Below are 14,497 nucleotides of genomic sequence, written 5' to 3' on the forward strand. Positions count from 1 at the left end.
ATATTACATGTGTATTAGGTGACCACAACGATAATCGACAACCTACCATCTATATGTTTCATAATTATAGACGTTTTATTAACCACAAAATTTGATGGCTCTTTTGTTAGAAAATGGTTAAGTAAAATGTATAAAAACGCGTACTAACTAGCTGCTGTGGTCTCTGGCAGAATGACCAGCGCTGTGGAACATTCTGCTCTTCAGCATAATGCTGAGCCAGGACCAATTACAGCCACAGCATACACGCATTACACACCTGAATCAAACCGAATGGGAAAATAGATTTTTTTTTATATCTATCATTATATTTTTTTCTTTGATTATTGTAATTTTGTGAGTTTATGTGTGTGTGTTTTTGTTATCATAATGTTATGTCTATGTCTATTAGTAACTGTAAGGAGTGCAATGGCCCGAAAAGACGTCAAAACAGTAATAAATAGTTAGATTTTTAAATTGTTTTCACTCCGTAAAGAGTCCTTTGTTCTAAATTGTAAAGATTATGCACACTCAGTTTTCCCATTACTGGCAGAAACTAGCACAATGTTTCGCGAGAAAATTCTTGCCATCGCATACATTGTTATAGGAGCAGACGACTTTTCCGAACTCTTTGTGATCTTCAAGACGATTTGAGACAATTTAAATTGAAAACCAAAGGTAACAATAGCCTCTTTGACTGATTATTTTGAAAAAGATTCCTTTTTCTTTTTCTTTTTCTCTCACTACAAAGTACTATTTAATAATATTATTAGTTATTAATTATTCTATTAAAATGTTTCCATTTGAATAATTGTTGATTGTAGACTGACTACAACATGAAATTGTGTAGAAAAAATATACTAAGCTTAATATAAAAACGTAAAGTGCTGCTAAACATACAATGTTAGTAATGGCAAAAAGCTGCTATAATGGAAATTAGCCATAATTTCCTGTTGTTGATTGAAGTACAATGCCACGCCTTTTGAACAAAGACTGTGTCGACCCGTGACCCGTAAATTACATACATTCACATTATTCACTGTTCACATTTACTATCATGTCATGAAAATTACTGTTATATGAAAATAAAGCGTCATTAAAACATTCATAAGCTATTAAATGGTTCATAAAAGTTCCAACTGGCCTCAACGAAACTACTTGTTACTCGTTGTTATAACACGTAATAAAAACATTATTTCCGGATCTTAAACTATTGTTAGAGGCAGACGATTCTTAATTTGAATATAGTCATTTCATACTTTAAATATAAGATTTGAATAAGATTTATTTGCAAGTTGCCATGCTGAAAAACTGCCTTGCAAGGGGAATCAACAATGATTCGTCTGTAACAAAATAATTATCTACTTTAAACTTACATAGGTAATATAACCTTCATCAATATCCACAAATTAATAAAAAGAATGAGCAATATTCGAAACAGGTGGCACAAAGGCCGTCGCTAACCAAAATCGACTATCCATGTTCAATCGAAGCCAATACGGACGATTAAATGGTCTGAACAAGCATCACATGCCTCAAACATAGCTATATATCCCACAGGCAATAAATTATCAAGCGTTGACATTTGACAGTTCACAGTTTTAAATCATTCGAATAAATGCAATTCAAATTAAGATAGGATTTCAATTAATATTCATAAATCAAGTTAACGTTCGTTTTCAATATGTTGATTTTTATATTTATTTGCGTTGTTTATTTTGTTGGATTATATTATATTTATAAACAAAGTAAACTAGACTAAAATTAGTCCTGCGTGCGAGATCTTTTAGTGTTTAAATTTCTTGAATAACATTTAAAATAAATTACATTTAATACGTTACGCACTGGCGCCTTAGAGAGCCTTTAGTCTTTCCTTCAACTTCGATTTTGTTGCTTTTGGTGTAGAGACTCTTGGGCCGTGGTATTGAAGTGCACCGACGCTAATTAAAGAATTCAATTGGCGCCTGGTACATAGTACCGGTGACCCCAGAGCTGGTGCTTTCCTCGCTCAACGAATTAGTATCGCAATACAGTGAGGAAACGCTGCTACCAGCATTAAAGGAATATTGCCACTGGGACCTTTTTAAATTTACCTATTCTTAGGACTAATAAAACCAATTTTTATTCATATTGGTAACTATGTACACTTATGAACGACCAATTTAAGAATCAAGGACTAAACTTACATTTCCTACCAGCGCCCAAGGCCATAGATTGGGTGAGAACTGGCAAGAAACTCTCCGTCACTCCTATGTAAAATCCTCTTAAGTTTTTTAGCATACTTGCGTAAATGAAAAATAATATTAGTTATTGTTATATTAACAAATTATAGAAATAACACAAAACAGTGTGGCTTATAGTCCGAAATTGTGATAAAAATTTATTTTACATTGCAGTAAGGATATAAAAGGTGTAAGCTGCGTAGATAGAGTATAGAACTAGACGAGCTTCTAAAATAACAATAATAACTAAAAAGAGAAGGCGTTAACGTGAAATACTTAAGTGCGAGCGAAACAGAGTATCAGTTTTTCTGTCTCTGTTTGCGTATCGGGTTTTATTTGTTTACCACCGAGCCGTTGGTGGTAAACAAGTTTTCACCGCTTACTGATAAATCTGTGAAACTCAAGTCAAACCCATATTTTAAGACTATCCTCATAAGAGGTGTTGTATTTAAAGTGTCAGTCATGATGAATTGTTGCATAATTGGCTGTAAAAGCTATAGTGAACGTAAAGAACCAAACATAACCTTTCATCGGTAAGTAGCTTATTTTGTCACGACTCAGTAACTTTGTTCAAAAATTATTCATTCGAATGTGTATTTTGGTCAATAATAAGCAATCTTCAATGAATTAAAACTGTAAATACGACATATTATGCCGATCATTCGCTATCTCACACGCCGTACGGTGATGCCTGGTCTATACCATAGTCCGTCTACGTGTATGCTGTCATCTAATCAGTAATTGTAAATGTTATAAATAATTAGCCTTGTTGAAGGCCACGGCAAGTGTCGCGACATTTGGAGAGGGGCCAATACAATAATAGATAAGTACTTAATTCGGAGTAATCCCATTTGATTCGGGAAACAGATTAATGAAATTGGAAAATCCCATTTGCCTATTCCAAGTACGCTTATTACAAAGTAGTTTTAGTCTTGTTCGGAGATTAATTGTATCTCTCTACGTCCGAACTTAAAAATATTATGCATAGATATTTATATGTAGTAGTTACTAGTGCAGTAATTCCCAACCTTTTTTGTGCCATGACCTTTAACTAGAATTCATTTGAAAATGCATAATTTATTATTTATTATGAATTGTTCACTTAAGAAATTTAAATGATAGGTTTAACGAAGAAATCACTAGGAAATTGTTACCGAAACGATAAGAAAATATTCAAAACATAATAAAAATCTGAAAATCGAATTCCAAATAATTTTAATTAAAATAATTGTATATTAATTTAGTGAGAACCTTGCGCTTGTTGCTTGCTGCACAGATATTTATATTAGGTTCCAATTTGGTTAGATTCAGTCTTAAGGCTCCACGTTGTGTGTCCAGCTGATTTCCATTGCCTCTTAACAATCAAATTGCTTGGGAAACACTGTACTGGTGTGTGACCGAGAGAGGTGACCGTTTCATGAAATATATCCCTGCTGAACCACTGCTAATCTAGTAACTACGAGTTTGATTCCTGACACTGTATATGTGTATAATTACGTATATTCCATCCATATATAGTTTATTTGAGATCCCTTACTTCCTAATGAAACACGGGTTTGAGAGTCTGTTTTAATACGAAAGATTGCACGTACGTTTTTTGTACCAATACGTAATTTTAATACATATTCTTATTTTTTTATATTTTTTATTTTACAGATTAATATCATATAATCATAATATGTTACATTAGAAAACCATGTGGTTTGTATAAATTTAACCATAGCAGTCTTGCTTAGGAACGCGAAAAATGCATATAAATGAATTTTTTAAACTTATTTTTTTTTTGGTTTTTTTAAATTAAATCTAGTTTAATGCTTTAATTCAAATCAAAATATGCTAAAAACCTTATATATAACATACATAACACTAACCTTTATAACATCGTTGAATTGTTTGCCAGCGCTCCGAAACAATAAACAAATTTTGTTTTGTTTAAATTTGGTACACTGGGATAATAACGTTCATCAATAAAGTTTCTTAATTGTGTTTACATAAATCTTAAAGTTTGATAATTAAAGTGTTTCATGCACTTTATATGCAAGTGGCGCCGAAGTAGTTTGGGAGCGTTATGAGTTCCTTGCACCTGTAACAAAAGAGATTGGATTTAGTAGTTTGTAATGATTTCAAAACTCCTTCAATAAGATAAATGTTTTTGTTAATTTTATGATAAGCTTATGATATATTAATGAATTATAAGTTATGTATAGGTTGTGTGTAATTCATAAATTTTCTTTACACGAGTAGATAATCAGCTTTCTTTGTCCGCCATACATCGATTTTTGGGTCAAAGGCAGTGTTTTCCACCCTTTTTTGTGCCTTTTGTGTGCTTTTTGTGCCACACATTAGACTTTCTCAAATTCTAATACCTAACTAAAATACATAATTTTTAATATTTATAAATGAAATGATTCACTTAACAAACTTAAACGATATGATTGAATGATATGATAGGTTTGGGTTTAGGAAATTGTTAACGAAAGACAGAAAGTAAATTTACAAAACATATAATGAAAAACAAATTCCAAATATTTTTATTTTATTTTCGTATAACCCCCTTAACAATCAAATTGTCCCCAGGTGCCTACGTCCGCGCATTGATGCCTACTACTACGACCTACGACCACACCAATAAGAATTGCAGGCTCAGGCTACTAGGTACAACAGCACAGCTTATATTTTTATTTAAAACGAAAAATTCTTGAAACATAAGTCACACATGGGTTTTATTTGTTACACTTCGGTGACACAGACGTGAGTTTATGACCTGAGGGTTTTCTCAAACATTTTTTATAGCAATCAACCCTTTGTTTTTTTACTAACATTCATAGGTGTATATTAAGTTACCTAAATTAATAAATTATGTTTTAATTTTGTTGGGTTGAACACATACATGATATATATATCGAATGTCGAGAGTATGTCGTCTTTCATTCCACTCACTAGGTATTTATTTTACTCATATCACTGATTATTTTCATGCGCACAAACAACGGGATGCTGTTAAGTTACAAAACTTATAATTCTGAAAACAGAATTTAAAACAATGATCGCTAACTAATTCTCCCTATCTACATATCCTCGATGTTATATGCAAACTAAAGCGCTGAACGAAACCTATTAGTCAAAACGGCCTCAAAAAAAAATACTGCTTTTTAACGGCAACACGCGTGGCGGCTAAATCCTGATGCATAATAATTTGTTATTTTTAATACTTATTTTCTTTTTCGCAGTCTTCATTATTGAAGGTCGTGCCAGACTTTAAACGCCTAACCGACACGTCGACTTTCTGCCTTCACACCACTCTATCCTCAGCTTGTCCAAGGCATTAGGGATGTTGAGACCTATAATTGTCTTAATGCGGTCAGACCAATCGACCCCGACCTCTCCTGCTATCACTTCTCCCTACTATTAACAGCTTGTTTAGTCTATCTAGTCTATGACCAAAGTAGCTAAGCACCGTTTGTATAAGTGTCTCTCAGTCTTATGGTGATCTTTAGTTCGTTGAGAATGGACTTATTGGCTGTTTTTGCAGTTCACGGTATAGGTAATTATTATTCCAATTATACATACATCCATGTTTGTAATATTGGATGAATGTTAACAGTACTTGGAAATAATTATGTTCTTCATTTGTTATTTTTTATGATTATTGGAATGGCCACATGTGTATGTGTAAGATTTTTGTTTAACAGTAGCAATGCAGTTACGCATTGTATGGACGAAATGTTTAGTACCACACCCAAACGAATATTCTATGTGATCTATTTCTGAACAATAGGCATTAGCATTCTAGCAACATTATTCAGTTCAGAATATTTCTAGTTCAATTTGTCGTAATTGCTTCTCAGTCGATAGAAAATAACAAACAGGAAAACTGGCGGGCTGACGATAGATCGTTTATTGCATTTTCTCTCGATAAGGACAATATCTGCTATTGTATATTTTTAGAAATCTATTTTCATTTCGTAATACACTTGCATATTACATTTTTTTTTTATATTAATTCGCATGTTCTTACTTTCTTCCCTCTTCTTTATATCTCTTTTTGATAGTTTAATTAAGAGGTATCTTTATATGTATTATATTTCTACGAGTAACAACTATATATACGATAACTTTGAGTATCTTACATGAAATAATAAGATAATTGAAACCAACACTTCACAGTACTTTAATGAAAGTACTTTTTTAAAGACCTTTTTATATTGAATTATACTCCAAATTAACTATGAAAAGTCATACAGCAAAATTTTCATTAGGTAGAAAATCTGCTATATAGCACACACTATTATATTACGGCTATTAAATTATTATATATATTTCATAAGACATTGAAAAGTTTCTCACTGTCTTTTTAGTCGTTAACTAATCGATACATAATTTGTAATTAAAATAATTGTTAAGTTGTCGTTCTTTATTCAAGTTAAGTATATAATAATCCACCCCTAGATATGTAATAAACTAGTAAGAATAAAAAATAAACAAAAAGGCCTCGAGTTGCCCTTTCAGACCGGTGAAGCCTTCAGTGCAATTAGGCAAAAAGGGAAATTGCATCTCTTGGGATTATCTCGATTGCCCCAAACGTCAGCACCACTAAAACTAAAGTGACAATTTGCAGTTTCTCTTCGGAGCAAATTCTCAATGTTTTGACTTAATCATTGAACTTAGTTGAATCTCCGATATCTTGTTCAAACATAGTTTATATGTTTCGAATAGTTCATAGTTCATAGTAATCAGTAGCATCGGGTTTCTATTATATATCTGTTGCATTGATTTTTAAGTAGGCGAATAGATCAACCCTTGACATCTGACATATGTCTCGTGTCATGATTTTGGATGACATGTCAGTTCTCACGACCTCGGGGTTTAGTCAATATGTCTTAACAGTAGTGTATGTAGACTGTGTAGTAACTAAATTTGTATGAAAAGTTACCGACACGAACTGTCATTTTCATACAAATTAAGTTTTCGACTTTTTACATGCACTACTGTTAAGGCATCTTGACTACACCCCCTTATAACCTCTTATATTATCCCCTAAAACAGATGTGGCAACGCAGAGGTAAAAGATGGACATTAAAAACAACTACATGGAAGGAATAAGGAGAAGAGGGCCGAAGAAGGAGAAGGATAGAAAATTTAGAATCGATAGCAGGAGACGAAAGGAGAAAGAGAGCCATGGATAGAGAGTTTGGAAAAAGCTGGAGGAGATTAATGGTACTGAAGAAAACTGCGACAGCGAGTACTAAGTAAAAAATAAATAATTGATTGGATATAAACAGGCATTATTATTACTAAGGCTTGAAATTATAAACAAAAGCATACTCGTGTGATTGAATGTTTGATAAATTTAAAAACTTAATTTGTAGTTGCGATTTAAAAACAACTCAGTCCAATTCGTTCGTAGTCATTGTTTACTTTCTGTCAAATAAAGTGCAAAAGATAAATGGATTAGTTGTATTTGCTCTTTGTATTTTTGTAGTGGCATTCCTGACGTGCTATGGTTTATTTAGCAAGGTTCAAAGTGTCGTAAATGTCGATATAGCAATGTTTGGGTAACCTGACTTTACACTGTCTTGATATCGTGGTCAAGGGGTGTATTCAAAAATGTAAATCAAACTTTAACGTATAATTTATATAATATACTAGCTGACCTGGCTAACTTCGTTCCGCCCTACAACCTTATAATATCGTTGTTACTTTAATTTAACTTATTTTAGGATTTCATTAATGTTAAGTATTTCATTAATACAACTTTTTTGCAAATACAGAAATGTTATATTGCTTGCCATTGCGAAAGAAGAATGGCAGTTTTACACATTAAGCATCTTCTCTCTAGCGTCAATATGGCGATACTGCATGTTAAGCACTTTCTGATATCCAACATCTTTTGATCAGGATCAAAGCATGGTTATGCATCTCACCTCAAGATCGGAATTTCTTGAACTGACACGAATTCGACGTAAAATGATGCGTAGTTTTGTCAACAGATGGCACCATATGGTTTTTGCATTCGTAAAAATAATTAATTAATTTATTGTTATTCGATAACTTATCCGATATTTTATTGCTTATTCTGCTATTCGGGACGGACACAAATCCAACAAATCAAACACCATGGCAATCGGTCCAGCCGTTCTCGAGTTATAAGTGTTGTAACAAACACGACTTTCTTTTATATATATAGATAAGGTATCGACTATGTATTTACTTATTGTTCCCACGAGAATGTAAGTAAGTACTCCTTATTCATTATACCTACTGCTGATACTGGACAAATCTTTGTTTTTAATTTTTTGTTCCATACTACTGGGCTTGATTGGTATTCTAGATGATGACGTATTCTGCTCGAGGGATTTATATAGATCTTCTCTCAGTCACACTCTTCATTTCTGAAGGTTGTGTTAGTTGTACAGCACAACTTTTTCCACTCTCCCCGGTCTTCGGCAAGCCTCTGCACTTTGGTCATGTAAGGTAAGACCGGTAATGGCCTTTACTTAATCGGTCCAGTGAGTAGAAGATCACTCTGCCAGTCACGATCAGATTGAGATTTTCTAGATCTTAGCATATTAAATGCCCAAAAAACTCAGGATGAGTTGGTAACAAAGTGTCTTAGCTGACCAAAGAATCCTTAGCATCCACCTCCAACACCATATGTCCAGAGCATAAATTTTTCTCCTTTCAGAGGTGCGTATTGTCCAGGATTCAGCGCTTTAAAGGAAAATCGGTAATACCAGAGTCTCAACCAATTTCTTTTTTGTTTTTAAGGAAAGGTCCGGTCTATACTTAAACACAACAGTTTTGTCATAGATATATAGGTGTTTTTGTATTTAAATGGCTTGGAGACCCTAACATACGAAGAGCAGATTTTCCCCAGCGATCTATATGAATGTCAAGGGACACTTTACGGTTTAAGTTAACACCTAGTACAGGTAGCAACAGAGTTCAGTTGTTATTTTTATTTTTATTTCTGGTAAAGACTATACGTTTACACTTGGCACATGCCAGGTATAATTTATTATTAGCAATACGCCAAGTCTATTAAAGTCTTCCTGGATGCAGATAGTATCTGATGGAGAAACTACATCGTCAGCATAAAGTAAATAAAATGGTTTATTTTGTTTGTACACAAAGAACAATTCTACACACAAACAATTGTTCTAACTGTATTGACATGTGATCAATATAAACAATATTAATCCATCAATAAGTGAATTGCAGTTTATCATTGTAAACAACACTCATGAAACTGCAAATCAAATATAGTCGACGTTTTAATGAAGTAGCGGAACTCGATAGCTCGTTGTATTGGAAAAATGTTTTGCAACAATTTATATAATTGTGGATGTTTTACAAGTGCTTAAGATAAAGAATATTACAATTATTCGCTAACAGTTTTTAAACTGGGTTTCTATACTAAATAGATGATCAGTGTTGGCCTAGTGGCTTCAGCGTGCGACTCTCATACCTGAGGTCGTTGCTTCGATCCTCGGCTGTGTACCAATGGAATTTCTTTCTATGTGCGCATTTAACATTCGCTCGATGAAGGAAAACATGGTGAGGAAATCGACATATCTTAGAGCCAAAAAGGATACAAGGGTACATCTGCGCCATTTTTTTTAATATACTAAATAGATACTAAAATGATAGCAAAATATCAAGTTTCTCAGTTCACGAATCGATCAGGACAAATAGTTTTATAGCGAATGCTGATAGTTTTTGTAAAATATCATTTTGCGTTCTATAATTCATCTGCACGTTTGTTCACCCTTCTGAGTTTAAAAGTTCTTAAGTAAGTAAGCAACAAGTAAAAAGCTAATAGAACTTAAACCAAAAATATTCATTATGTAATTCCAGGTATTAAGATTTTTCCTTAAAACCATATTCGGCGTAGGTACGCTGTAATTGTTCAAACTATAAATATTATTATATTAAGGTGCTTAAGTACTGTACTTTAAGGTTATCAATAAATTAAACACATTAATAACCTACCGATGCTTCGTCTACTGATGTGATTTATGCTGTAATGTATTTTACAAAACTATTATTTTTGATTCGAATTTACATGTCTGAAAATGCGCCATAGTTTATGCGGATTTAAATTTTAGTAGCCAGACTTCAGCGACCTACAGATGAATAGGCAATGATCTCATATACCCCTTTACTAACGTAATATCGTATATATAATATAATAACGTAGTATCAAGGGATAACTCCTATCGACCATATTACCATTTCAATCATCAAACAGGCCTTCCATGTTTATTACATCGCCCTGAACCTTAAGTTACCAGATATGGTCCAAACACATTCAGCTATTTTTATTTTTATTAGCCCATAGCAACAATTATTACTATGTATTTTATAGCCTCATCATTCTCGTGTCACTTTGAGTAGAAGAGACATGAGATGGGGTTTTGAGGTCCTTAAGTGTTTAATTATTTCAAATAAAAAGTATTCCTAAATACACAATCATAATTCATTTTAACTCCTCTTTTTTTTATAGAACAGGGGGCAGGAGGCTCACCTGATGTTAAGTGATACCGCCGCCCATGGACACTCAATGCTAGAGAGCTCGCGAGTGCGTTGCCGGCCTTTCAAGAATTGGTACGCTCTTTTCTTGAAGGACCCTAAGTCGAATTGGTTCGGAAATACTTCAGTGGGCAGCTGGTTCCACAAAGTTCCTCAGTTCCATTTTAGGTTATTAAGGTATCTTCACCATATATAGTTACGATTATGTAGCTGTTGTATTTGCATGTATCGTAACGATTTTCTATTGAAATTTTACTATAAATATTTCATATTTTATGTACCGCAATTATAGATGCAAAGTAATGTAGTTCTTTTTTTGTAAGCTTTTATGATATAAAACTTGATTAGCAATGCGTCGCAAATGGCTGCAGTACAGAAGCGTGCGGTATCCAATCGCTTTAATTGACAATGTGAAGTGAAAATTGAAAACTTGGTTATAATTGGTATTACTAAAAATCATCATTAATATACGGAGTGCTCTTTGTTCATTTATTTTTAGATTTATCATCGCAGAATACATTCATAAAAAATTTAATACAAAACTGAAGATTAACTTAATATATCATACAGGATAATAATTTATAACAGAAAGACTTTTCAGGCGAAACGTAAAAAAGAACGATACATTACACGAGTGTCACGACCCTTGTAAATGAAGAAATATCGTGATAAATATCGGACTGTTGCTGAAATATCGAACGCGCCACGAAATAACGGCGTCATTATATTATCCCTAGATATTTTAAATACTTTTAATAACTCACTATCGAAAATATTTTCTTGCAAAAGAAACGCAAATGACAGTTGGCATGTGGCCAGTGCTATATTGCTTTCTTTTCTTAATCATTATATTGGACAACGCATGTACGACAAATATTAAAAAACAATTTAAATTATTTCATGCTGTATTCAAACTAAATGGAATTTAACAAATATATAATAATGATATTAATTTAAAAAAATATAAGCACTCCTTTACAATTAATTTAATCAGCGTTAATTTTCCTTACCTTCGAACTTCCCGTCTTTTCGCATCACTACATTTATTTAAAAAGCAGCGTTGAAATGGTATGATTAAGTGATAATAAGGGCTCGTGTACCTGTCTGAACGCAACCGTAAGAAACCTAGCAAGGCGACCCGCGCCAATCGCATCCAGCGAGCAACTAACGCCCGGGCTGCTCGTGGCGCCGCACCTCTCGCAATAACACCACGCACCGAAAACCACGATGCACACCACCTGCTGGTGCAACCTCACCGAATCGATGTTTTTTGCAAACTGCCTGAAACGGAGGGACACGCACTGCGCGGGGGACGGTCTTGCGCGTTGCGTCACGTCACGCATCTCGCCTTCTTGAGCCCGCAACCCGCCATCTGCAACGCACTCCCAGGGGCTACGCTACGCAATTCATTACTGATCGTTGTTCAAACGGAATAGCAATGTTCTTGTAAGTATTAAATTTAAGCTTTTAGATTGACGAGAAACGGAATTTACGTTATAAAAATTGCTAATAATTATACGAACAGTAAATAATTTAGATTAGATATGAAAACAAATTGAAATAATAATTTATACAGTGAACTGTGACTCATTTAACTTATGCAAAGTGAAACGTTGCTATTCGACGAGGACTTTTAGCACAGCGAGCTCTTTATTAAAATACTTTTAAATGCATATTTTCAAGTTAGAAATAAAAATGTATATTTTTTGGAATTGCATTACATTTTTCAAAGTGTTGACACTTTAATTTGCGAATAATTATCACACTTTATGACACCACTAACTGCAACAAACACTATCATTTGGTAATGTTATTATTTCTTATCTATAATAGAATATTCATATCGGTAAACTTAACTGTTAATTTCGAAACATAAGCTATTGAATTTTTAAAGACAATCCTTTGAAGTATTAAAATCCTATTTTCACTAAGTCTCAGCCAAGTTGGCGCCGCTGTCCTGCGTATGCCAAAGCAACGTGCCAGAGTTTTATTTCATATCATAAATTTCGATAATTATCGTAAACAATGGATGAAATGCTATTTAATACACTGAAATTTTACAGCGTGTTTAAACATTGCAAAAATAAAATATAATTGAGCGCTTTAATGTTTTACATGGCGCATTTCGGATATTTTCAGAATGAGTCAAAATTAATAAATAAGACAAATTAATTTAGAAAAATTAAAAAAAAATTTTAGGTATAGTAATGTAATACGGAAGTTGTGTTTAGAAACAATCACAAATACTATAGTGCGTAGGAAGGCGACAATTTAAGACTTCATCTTTGCTTTCTTTGGTTCACTCGGTGGACACGGAGTACACCACCCGTACGGTAAGGGTGGACCTTTATACTGTAAAGTTAGCTTTACAATTCTTTCAGCTTCTCTTATCCCGCTCAGGCGAGCCGCAGCAACTGTTCCGTTCATACCAGGAACCGTTGCCTCCCCAGCAAATAACAGTATGGGTGGTATTGGCTCACTCGGTCCTGGAACAGGACACGCAAGACTTCTTTGCGCATACCCATCAGTATTGGCACAGTCGGTTGAATACGCTCCCAAGAAATAAGGATCAGAAGACCAAAAGGATCGTAACACGACAGCAGGATATGGTATGTACTGGTTCCCTGTATACATCCTTAAAATCTCTGTTATACCTTCAGCTATATCTTTGTCCGTTAAATTTTCCATCACAGCTGCTTCTGGTCCTTCCACTAATATACTGAGAACATGCTTGCTACTAGGTACCATTTCTATAGACCTTATCCCCCGAGTCCAATCACAACGATCTACTATTGAACATGGCTCAAATTTAAAATTAAGGTCGCCTTTGTGCCAATACCAAAACGGACGAAAGTATTCTAGGTATACTTTGTTACAAGCGCCTAAACATAAACATTTTAAAGCGTCCACTTTAGAGGCCGGTAGCGAAGGACAGAAAAGTTTCACAGCATTCGAACATAGCACTCCTATAGATGGAGTTAGAATGACGTAGTCGGCCTGAAACTCTTCACCATCGGTTGTATAAACATATGCACGACAGCCCGACTTCATACAAGTACCCCAGTAAATGCAATTTACAGGTTTACAGTAACGTATTGCCCCTTCTGGAATTTGCCGCAAAAGGGGTGCCAATATACCGACAAGGCCTAAAGGAACACGAACGTCTCCCCCAGGCATATTCATATAACATCCAGAATGATCAGCACAGAGTAATCCTATATCATCTCCACACCTTGCTTGTAGCATGTGTGTAAGCCCAAACATTATCCTTGCAGCATCATGCTGTTGTTCTTCGGGGTATTCATGTAGTTCTTGTTGAATTCTCAAGCTCATAAAATTAATAAGTGAGCCTTGCTGTTTATTTCCACCGAGACAATATATTTGGGCAGCCTCTTCTTCGATCTGACGGAATTTATGATATGCCGAAATCGTTGAAGGGAACGGCATTTTACCAGAAACGACGTTATTAAATAAACCTCGGGGATGCTCAACGCCAGGAACTCCTGGCCGAGGGGGATCCTCAAAAGTAGATAACGAATAGATTGGATGTGTTGCTACATTTTTAGGTGTCCAACTGGCACCCAGTTCAGCAACAATGTCACCTAGCCAACAAGAAAGTATTCGGCCCCCGGGTCTGAAAAAGACATGTATGTCAGAAAGGTGGGTCATAGGTGTATCAAGCAGGCTGTCAAATTAATTGTACCTTTCATATGCTTCCAGTATCACAATATTGTTAATACCCCGTTGAGATAATCGAGCAGCGGCTG

At 34.3% G+C, this 14,497-nt stretch overlaps 1 protein-coding gene across 1 annotated transcript in view; it reads right to left on the reverse strand.

Moving 5' to 3' along the window:
- The window catches only part of LOC125052948 (protein anon-37Cs-like), a 73,019-nt gene extending 58,622 nt beyond the window's left edge, over nucleotides 1-14,397 (reverse strand). The window contains exons 1-2 of the mRNA XM_047654053.1: nucleotides 11,741-14,397; nucleotides 4,070-4,281 (exon numbers count right to left, since the gene is read on the reverse strand). Coding sequence (XP_047510009.1) covers nucleotides 13,002-14,177 — 1,176 coding nt within the window. The 5' untranslated portion in view covers nucleotides 14,178-14,397 and the 3' untranslated portion in view covers nucleotides 4,070-4,281; nucleotides 11,741-13,001. The remainder of the gene's footprint in view (nucleotides 1-4,069; nucleotides 4,282-11,740) is intronic.
- Between the last annotated feature and the right edge of the window lie 100 nt (nucleotides 14,398-14,497).

This window comes from Pieris napi, chromosome 10, assembly GCF_905475465.1.
Source record: "Pieris napi chromosome 10, ilPieNapi1.2, whole genome shotgun sequence".
NCBI lineage: Eukaryota > Metazoa > Arthropoda > Insecta > Lepidoptera > Pieridae > Pieris > Pieris napi.